This window comes from Stylophora pistillata, chromosome 12, assembly GCF_964205215.1.
Source record: "Stylophora pistillata chromosome 12, jaStyPist1.2, whole genome shotgun sequence".
NCBI classification, from domain to species: Eukaryota; Metazoa; Cnidaria; class Anthozoa; order Scleractinia; family Pocilloporidae; genus Stylophora; species Stylophora pistillata.
The window spans coordinates 16,150,256-16,160,460 of NC_142530.1; the positions used below are offsets into that span (position 1 = coordinate 16,150,256).

The 10,205-nt window shown below is 40.5% G+C and overlaps 1 protein-coding gene across 3 annotated transcripts; it reads right to left on the reverse strand.

Moving 5' to 3' along the window:
- Window positions 1–215: 215 nt before the first annotated feature.
- Window positions 216–9,468, reverse strand: LOC111342806 (uncharacterized). 3 transcript variants are annotated; one of them, XM_088741364.1, is made up of 10 exons: window positions 9,232–9,467; window positions 7,725–7,849; window positions 7,175–7,304; window positions 6,187–6,499; window positions 5,364–5,564; window positions 4,980–5,057; window positions 4,640–4,805; window positions 3,933–3,992; window positions 2,492–2,779; window positions 216–1,516 (listed from the first exon to the last, which is right to left on the reverse strand). In XM_088741364.1, exons 1-10 carry the CDS (start codon window positions 9,237–9,239, stop codon window positions 1,320–1,322), a joined length of 1,566 nt encoding a protein of 521 aa, XP_088597490.1. In that variant the 5' UTR covers window positions 9,240–9,467; the 3' UTR covers window positions 216–1,319. The 3 variants fall into 3 exon arrangements, with proteins under 3 accessions (XP_088597490.1, XP_088597491.1, XP_088597492.1); XM_088741365.1 differs by having other exon boundaries at window positions 9,228–9,467; XM_088741366.1 differs by lacking the exon at window positions 216–1,516 and adding an exon at window positions 1,561–1,962 and having other exon boundaries at window positions 9,232–9,468.
- Window positions 9,469–10,205: the final 737 nt, after the last annotated feature.

The window sequence follows — 10,205 nt, forward strand, 5'->3', positions numbered from 1 at the left end:
CTCATGCAAAACCAAATACCCACGACAAAAGCAAAACGATAACAGGCAATAGGTAATGACTGACCCAAGAAGAAGGACGTAGATATTTTGGCATATTGTAAAGCACCGTATAGTATATAACTACCTTTTGAGCATCTTTCGGGGTAATTACCAGCGTCCTTACAGTCCATTTTAACACCACAGCCTAGTAATACTATAAACATACACAGACTGCATTTCGTGATAAAACCAAAATTCATTTATACCAAACAGCCGATTACAACATAGACAGATATTTCTCGGTGAAGCTGGGAACTAAAGGCGAAAACATCGACATTGCCGACATTGCCTGACTCGCGCGTCCGGGAAAAACGCGCGTGATTATCGTGAATGAGGGTGGCACGAGTTTTTGCGCTAATCGCATGCCGAAGTAAAGCGACAAAAAGGATAACTTTTTGAAGAAACTGTGGTGTTGCGATGATGGGGATATTTCAAGATAACTCGGTTTTATCAACCGAGTTGTTAATGTATCTTGGTCACCTTAGAGAGTTTCCAAACTCTTTTTCATCTCAGATTTACATTATCAACTCAGATGATACAACCAAATTATCTTGTAATGCAATCAAGGATCCCTTTCGGCAGACAAACGAAAGCCACTTTATGGCTATATAGCTAACAACGCCACAAAGCATGCTATAGTAATTAACCTTTTTTTTGAAACCACATCTACCTCATCAATGGAAGATTATTGAATAACTAAAAAGCTACAAACGCCCCAATTTGTCAAAAACATATCGTCTGTCAACCATAGAAAATTGGAGTTTATTCTAAATGAATGCGTTGATCAATTAAACCTCCAACAACCCCAAATTCCCCCTTCCCGAGCATTCGAACTTGTGAAGATTGGTCAAATTCTCCCCCCCCCCACTTCCCCCTTCTAGGCAGAATTGTCTTTGAATGCTCCACCCACGGATTTGTATAACCGTGACTTTGTCGTAGACTATTTCGTCTAAGCGATCTGCTCGCGAAATTGAGCTTTTTACGTTTAGACACATCCATATCAAAATATTAATAGAAGTTTACTCCGATGGAAAGACTTGACAGTCCCTGTTCAAATTCCCAACCCCAGCCAGGCAAGGTTAAAATTCCCTTTCTCTGGGTAAGGACGAGAGTGAACGATATGAATATTTATGTTATCCTTTTCTCTTTATTACTCCAGCAAGCAATAATGGCCAGTCAGAATGGAATACGCGAGGTTTGTTTGCCTTTACAGGGGTGAATCCTTAACCTGACTTCTAAGAAAATAACTGTTCCATGCAACCCATTTAATTAAGCATGTATTAATCTCCGGCGTGCCTTATCTTCTCGTAAGCGTAGGCAACATTCAAAACAGAGGCCTCGTCAAACTTTCTTCCAACAATCATCATACCCACTGGTAAGCCGTTACTGAAGCCGGCGTTGATTGATAGGGCTGGGTGTCCTGTGACATTGAAAGGTGCAGTGTTGAGGCCAATGTTAGAGACTTTCCTCAAATAATCTGTAGGAGAAGGAGTCAAGTTACCCATAGACTGTGATGTAATTCAAAAGGATTTGATAAAAGATGGTAATTGAATTCAATGGGGAGCAATTTAGTCCCAAATCATACGCATGATTTGAGATCAAAAGTTTTTCTCAGTTCAAAATTTATACACGACACAAAGTTATGATACCCCTTTCCTACAACCATTTTGAGATTGCAAATTTCATTAACCCAAATAAAGGATTTAGTCAGGGCACTTCTTAATTAATTCAGTAATGAGCCGGTTTATAAAATCAGTAGAACTGAAATTGTAAGAAATTTAATTCATCCATTTGTTTTGGCTAAGAAATAGGACTGTTTTGTTTACAAAAGTTGCAAAAGTTACCTCACAAATCATTTTTATAAAATGTCATCGGTTATCTGTAACTACAACCAGTTGAAGCAGGCACCCACGTTGAGACACCCTGAACAAAAAGTACATTTACCGACTTCATGGCCAATAGGACTATGTTGTTCATCGAAGTTTTGTACATGACACTGCTTAGCTACCAACATTGCCACGGAAGGGGAGGGGAGAGTGGGGGGGGGGGAATGGGGGGATACATCACATTGAATCACATGGTGAACAATTATCTCTTGCCCTGGTAACATGTCTTAACTTAGTTGTAACTTTGAAATCTCATTGGTTGTTTTTTTTTTTTTTTTTACTGTTGGCTTCTCATCAGCCGAGAAAATACTATACTTAAAGAAAAAAAGTACTACAATCCGTAAATAAATCGCATTGCTGAGTCAGAGAGCCAATCAGATCGCAAAGATCACAAGTGTTTTCAAAAAAGTGAAAGTAAAATGTTAATACAAAAATAAAATTAAGGAATGTTTACAATTTTTAAAGGAGTAAGGTGCGGTGTGTTATCTCTTTGTTTAGATTTTTATATCTCATTTTATTTCTTATTTACAAAATTTACTTGTTCTTACATTGATAAGCTTTCATACCTGCAATTGATGGTTTCACGGGTGGGAAAGGCTGAGCAGTTTTGGGAATCGTGGGCATCAACAACACATCGTAATCCTCCAGAACTTTGTCGTACGCTCTACAAAGCTCTCGTCCTAAGTTTTGCGACTTGCTATAAAAAGTTCCGTGATATTCTGATAGAAGGAAGCGTCCGAGTAAAATGTCCTTCTTGATGGGGATTGGCAAATCGTTAGGGCGTGTCTTCAGACCCCGTGAAAAAGCCTCTTGTAGTGTTCTGTCGTTATACATCTTTGAGCCTGTTCCCAACCCTAAAAGATGAAAACGTACATTGCGTATCCTTCAAAAGAGAAATGTTCAATGGAGTATTGAAAAAAAGGTGAGGCGTGTTGGCCTCATGGTTAGTGCCGGTGCTCGACTCCCATTTGAGTGGTCCGGGTTCGAAGTCTGGCCGGGGACATTGTGTTGTGTACTTAGGCTAGACACTTTACCCTCACAGTGCCTCTCTCCACCCAAGTGTTTAAATGAGTACCGGCGAATTTGCTGCGGGGTAACCCTGCGATGGAACAGCATCTCATCCAGGGGGAGGGGGGGTGGGGGAGTGGAAGCATTGCTTCATGCTACCGAAACCGTAGTTAAACACCGGTCTGACGGGCCACTTGGCTCGTAAAAAGACTTTTACCTTAACTTTTTTTATTGAAAAAAAGAAAAAAAAATACAGGATACCACTGGTTTTGCTTCACAGCGCCCTGTGATTGGTCTAAAGACCTTGCATCACCCTCTCAATCAATTCAAGTAGACTGGGTCACTCCGGTTGTTCACGTGACTCAAAAAAAGCTAAGAAAGTTTATATGGTTTGACTTGAGTTCTCAGTGGCTCTTTGTGACATTTCCCTTTGTTTTGATTGGCTTATTTCATTCATTTGGTTTTAGTGTAACGATATCGATGCTGCATCAGGAGGCGCTCTGAACAACGCGATCGCATGAACACCAGAGATATTTATATTATTGGTGTTCCAAATAGTTATAACTATTTGGGTCCATGACCGCTATAGATAATTCTGGTTTCTGCGGCATAGGACGATTATGGTCCACATTCATTGTTAGGACAGAGGGGAATTAGTAAAAATGGAACTGCCTTTCTGCCAGGAAAACCGGGGAATGTATTTGCCCGTGTTCGTAGCAGGACAACTGCGGGCCAAGATTTAGGAAGTAGTTTATTATGGTATTATTAGAACCAAACTCATTTATTTTGGATTTCGCGGCTTTCGCGATCAAAATTGAACGGTTTATGATTGTTTCCGTGGAAACTGTGTGTTTAGCCAAATCCCGACCAAGAAGGAACCAATCAGAACGCTTAGATCTTGCAATATGATAATTAGACATACTTAGTGGTGCAGTAGTTACGTGTTTTAAACTCTGACGGCGTGGGTCAGTTGAAGAATTTAGTGAAATCACAACATACCTGCCTCGAATATCGTTCGTGTCACCCCTTCTGCGCATATACCTTGAAGTATCCTGGCTCCTGGGTACAGAATTGAGAATGAACGAAAGGAAAAATGAATACGTAATTAGGAATGAAGGAACGAGAATAAATGAGACGGATGGAGGAACTGTTGGATTACTCTTTAACTGGTTGATGACGGAAATTAAAGAACGGCTAAACAGACCAGAAAGGCAGACTGACCAATAAGGAAAGGAATGACAAGGACACATCGAAACCAGTCGCTAGACATTTTAATTTACCTAATCATTCTAAGCAACATATGGCAATCTGCGGTCTTTCCTTACACTTAGGTAGCACGGAAAGCCGTAAAAATCTTGAACAAAAGCTCATCTTTCAAACCGGCAGTCTAAATCCCACAGGGATCAACGAACGCTTTTCATTCCACTAATTTATTCTTGTTTTTCTCGTTGCCATGTTCCCACCAATAACGTAGCTCCATTCTCTGCCTTTAAAAGCACACACAACCCACAATTCCTCTATTCGTTCCGACGAAGGGCTAACGCTCGAAACGTGAGCTTTTGTAATCGTTACGGTGGCCAATTTACCACTTCAACTTTGTTCATATATCCAAGTTATGACCAATAAATAGTTAATTAACTGACTGGCTAATCTGTGACTCTCCAGTCTCGCCACTTCATTAACGTTTTAACAAATTACACATCTACCATCGTGGTGCATGGCCACGGAGACATCCTCTACTACTGCGCTTGATTCACTTCTGAGATGGTCAGCGGCTTTTCTCACAAGCCTGTCTACGTCTGGCTCGGAGCTAGGAAGTCCAAACCCTTCTTTTAATATTGCAAGCTTAAGATGCGAAATTTCACCTGATATCTGCATAAAAAAGACCAATGGTATAAGAAAAGCATCGCTGATCATCAAGAGAGGATACTTTCTTGTGATCGTTGATTTGTTAAAGACAACGTCAATATCTTACTTATGAAGTATTGTAGAGAAACTGAATTCCTTGCCACGAAACTTGTAAATCAGTGTCACTTGTTCACTTACCTTCGATGTGTAAGGTTCATCGATGTACAAATCTCGCGGCTGCCTGGGATCAAGGTCTCCGTCAAGCCCAGCAATCACCTCACCGTAAGCAAATGGACCAAAGAAATAGAATTAAGATATCCCTTTTGAAAACTCACTTATTCCTTAGTGCGTTTATGTAAACAAAAAGGAAAAGTCTATACGCTTTCAAAACGCGCTCTCGCAGTGTGAACGTACTTTAACTGTTGTGGGGTGAAGCTAACTAGACTGTTGTTTCTTTCTAAGATTTCCTCCTGGCTCCATCAAAAGAAAAGTATGGGGGATGCAAGTAAATCACCGCACCCTCGACATGAAAATATATTCCCTCTCATAATTTCTTTGCAATGAAATTACGTTAATTTCTACCTCCAACATCAAAGCTGTGTCATAAACTGTCCTAGCCATTGGTCCCACGTGATCCAGTGTAAATTCCGTCTGCATTATCCCAGTGTATGGAACTAAACCGTATGTAGGTTTTAGACCCACTATTCCACATGCAGCGGCAGGCATCCTTATGGAACCCCCTTGATCTCCTCCCAAAGCCATATCCACGTGACCACTAGCGACCTGTCATAAAAAGTACAACTAAGATAGACAATTTTGTTGGTTATTCTTTTATTCGTTAATTTTTTCTGTAAACTTTACCAATGAGTCTCGACTTTGAATATGCAGTACAAAATTTCTGACTCGTTTCAAAAACCAAAAAACAAATATGAACTCTAAGAGTATGGAGCCTCAACAGGTGACGTCGCCCCTCTCCATGGGTTGCCCCAGGTTCCGTCGCTCCCAACTGAAGTTCCGTTTAGGAAGGTTTTTCATGTATGTTAACATAAGTTTTAAAGCTTGAAGTTTTCCATGGCTCGAGTATCAAAACCTTCAAACAACGATCGCAATGTTGCAATCGCTTAAAAACTTGACTGAAATATCCCTCGTTCAAGTTACTTACTTAGGGCACACTCCATACCTTTAAAACCTTAGAGTAGGCTTCTATCAAAAGTGGAGTATGGTTGCGTTACCCTCAAAAGTTGATCTAATTAAGGCTCAGTTTAAATGCAAGGAGTCGCTAATTGAGGAAGTTGCGCGAGGGATATCTTCGCAAAGGGGGCTACGACTGTACAAAGGAACGACGGAACCTACATCCACCGATTTCTCTCATCAACGAGTTTCAGATTGTAAATTAGAACCTAACCAGGGCTGCCGAACCAGATGAGGAACCGTTCGCCATTCGCTCGGAGTTGTATGGATTCAGCACTGGGCCTGTTACTGACGTAAAACTTCCAGCGTCATAACATAAATTCTCGCATGCAGCCTTGCCGATAATGTGTCCACCGGCGTCCAATATTCGGGTCACTACTGTTGCATCGGTATCCGAGATAAAGCCTTCCAGCACTTGGGAACCGTTCATCAGGGGGAGTCCTGCGATACACGTGTTGTCCTTGATGGCTACTGTTTTACCATGAAGCTTGCCTCTGGGTGCTCCTTTGATGTCACAGCGCCAGAACCTGCAAGGGTTAAGGTAAGATATTGCGGAATTTTTTTACCCATTCTTCGGAAAAGGCGGTTGGCCTATGACTAGTACGTCTTACCTTGCATGCAAAGGTTGGAGTTTGACTTCCTTGTCTTATTTCCTGTTTTCTTTACTCTCACAAGGCTTCTTTCCATCCATAAGAAGAAATATAAATGGGTAACATTGGACTTATGGGGGAAGGGGGGAGGGGAGAGAGAGGGGAGAAGAGGGGAGAGGGGGTGAGGTGGGGCGGTTTTTGCTATGAATCGACGCTATGAATCGACGCCATCCAGTGATTTTCCAAGTTTTTTTATGCCTAATAAATAAGCCGGGCCCTGGATGATATGCAAGGTAGTGATGCAAACAGACAGGATACTAGCTATATACCACTTGCAGCCCTCCTGCAACTGCAACTGGAAGATAACTTGGGGAGAATATAACCACAGAGGATCCAGACCCTTCTGAAATTCAATATTTTTCTACATAAATTTATGACGATGACAGTCTTCAGCCGGAGTATACAGGTTATTGGGTTTGTAACTTCCACTAGTTATAGATGGATACTAACGGGCATTGTTGGTCAAAATCATAATTAAAACTGAACAAATAAATGAATAAAAACTATAGGTACAAGAAAGGTCCGGAAGAAAATCTGCTATTTTTCACTTACCAAGCATTGTAGGGGTTGTCTTCTGGTGATGGTCTGTAACCTGGTGTTCGAGGATATTTCACTGGCAGTTTGGGGTCTGGTAACTCGTACAACCGTTGGTAGGTATCAGCCAGAATAGTAGAGATGGCTTCTAGAAGATATCAACAACTGCATGAGTCAGAGAGAAACTAGATTTTTTATTATCAAAATTCTTCCCCTCCCAAATCCTCCGTAAAGAGGGGGAGGAAATTACTCAAAATTGCTTTAGGTGGTATTTAAAACTAGTTGAAAAGGATACAAGAAACAGCATAATGGCTCATTTCCCAACTACCTTTCAAAACTCTCTTTCAAAGCGAGTCCTAGTGCTCATCCTTTCATATTATAATAATTTTACATTCCCATGCAAATTTAGCCTGCGAACAAGGCTCCCGGCTTGGAGGGCGAGAAGCAGGGGAAGGGGAAAGCACGTGAAAGAATTTTCTGTTTTGACGTTGGATCAACCGATCTTCCTGTGAGCAAATTTCCGCGTTCACACTATCTCCTAAGCTTAAGTGATACGCTCATTACTTACTCTGGTATGATTGAAGATCAGTTTCAGGAACATCCAATCCCGTGTCTCGGGCTATTTCTCTAAGACGCTCCAAACTCGGTACGCGAATAGCGGGCTCCTTAAACATTGCGCGACCGCTCGGCGACCTGGGAAAAAGAGTAATTACTCTTATGGATTACTGCTTGTTGTAAGTACGGTGGCTCACAAATATCACAGTAAAAGTTTGTGAACAGTTTGTAACTTAGAGGCCCTTAGAGCTATAGAGGCACACAGGCCGGCATTTGACTCTCGTCTGTGTCTGTCGGAAAACTATAGTTCCACGCGCGACGCACGACACGCGAAGGGATCTGGTGACAACTTCTTAGACACGTGCATGATTTAGAAATTATGTAACCAGAACGAAGCGATTATGTAACAAGCTGTCAACAGTGTAATTGTCGAAACCTTGAAATCTTGTAATACGATCGTAGATATCGGGAAATGTTAGAGCGACAGTGTGAAAGAAAAAGAGCGAACAACGATTGTAAGCGAACGTGTGTTAAGATTGTGAGCGAACAGAAGGAAATAAAGAACGTTATACAGTCCTCAGATTGTGAGTGGAAATAATTCGAACAGTGTCCTTGGGGTGGGGAATTTGAACCTTGTCTGGGTGGGGTGGGGAATTTGAACTGGCCGAATGTACGTCTGTTAATGTTTAAATGTGGAGGTGTCGAAAGCCAAAGACTTTGTTTTCGTGAGCATATGGCTTAGAAGATAATCTTATCCGGCATTGCTTGAGAATAATAATGAGGCAAAGGCAAAAGAATCAAGCATTGTGCTGCAATAAAAGTACAAAAAACACTATAAATAAGCAAACAGAAAATAAGAAAAAAATTAAATAAATATTTTTTTGACCCTGTGTTTTAGAAAAACTTTGTCAGAAATATAGCATTTTCAAATGAGAATCAAGCCCGTTTTTAAAACCAATTTAGACATTTTTTATGACGACGCATAAGTTTGGTTTCAAACTAGTACTACCACATTTCAAGACCAGGCCTGGATACAAATTAGAAAAAAAGAAAAAAAGGACCCCAGTACCTACAAGAGTTCTTATGTAAATTATCATAACGCTAACTGAACTTAAAATATTAGCATAATTTGTGGAACATCGAGCTAGCATGATGCAGACAACCCTACCAGTGAGTAAACCCTATCTTCCCTTTTCCCCGTGCGCACAATTTTAATTAAGCTCGTTAACAAAAAAATCAAAACGAAACAAAACAAAACAAAAACAAACAAACCAATCAGATGCAAAAACAACCTCAACCACACAAACAACAGTAGTAGCGGGCATAACGTAAAATAATTTGAGATGCATGCGCAAAATGATTCGTGTGTGACGCCATAGAATCAAAGATGCAATTGAGTTTTATCTCAGGAACTTATTTAATTTTTAGTTGAGGTTCCTATTGCTCAATATTCCCCGATTTCACATTGCTGTTTAGCAGAATACAATTAGGAAATGCAAGAAGTTTTAAAACGTACGCACAGAGCCATTAATTGTTCCGCCAGTTAAATATTATTTTTCACCACGCCGTCCTGCTTTGGATGGATTAGGTACTTTTGATCAACGCGCTTGCCAAGAGGACTTCTTCAAATCCCGTTGTCGGTTGTAAAGCACGAACAAGAAAGAATTCAGTGGCTTGCTGGCACAGAAACCACGAGACGATGTGAAATTGCAAACATTACATCCGACACGCACCATGTCACATTAAAACCCTCATTAACACTATGTCATTTCTTTTGATAGATTGGAAAATATCGAATGCCGGAATTCAGAACCGGAATACTTGGAATACCGGGATACCCGGAATACCCGGAATACCCGGAACTCCCGGAATGACTGTAGAATTGTAAATTCAAAAACATAATGAATTAATTAATAATTAAACAGAACAAAATTTTACAAATAAATAGTCAATTGATTAAAAAATTAAAAATAAAGTAAAAATAAAAGTAAAAAGGAAAAAGAGGAAAATCAGCTCTCTACAAATAAAACAAACAAAAAAAAATGCAAAAATTTCTCGATAAAATGCAGGGGACCATGTGACGTAACAAAAAATAACTACCTATGGCACTGTTCACGGGGATGCACGTAGTAGAACTACATATAGCTCACAGTCTACACTATACAAACTGATGCCGAAGATTGCATTGCTTCAAGGTAAATAAGCCAGAAGCGTGGTTAATCATTGAAGACCTCGAGCGCTATGGGTTCTAGGTGGAAAAGTGGATGTAAATGCGTTAAGTACTTGGCGAGTGAACCCAAAGTGTGATCGCATTATTCCTTCTTTGAAGGAGATTCTATTCTAACTAGTTTGTGCAAGATAAAACGACTCGATTTATCTCGGTATAATTGACAGTCTAGTAACGCAGTTCCGTTCACTGCTCAATATGTTTTAACCTGCAGCCTTGCAACTCATCAGTCTCGGTTCGGTTCTCGCCTCACGGGCATCACCAGCT

Bases quoted from the DNA above. Each gene is read 5' to 3' on its own strand.
- LOC111342806 (XM_088741364.1), bottom strand. The intron at 6,500-7,174 runs GTAAGTGAAAAA...TAACCCTTGCAG, and splicing joins GACAACCCCTACAATGCTTG to GTTCTGGCGCTGTGACATCA. The intron at 3,993-4,639 runs GTAGATGTGTAA...TTCTGTACCCAG, and splicing joins CGTGGCCATGCACCACGATG to GAGCCAGGATACTTCAAGGT.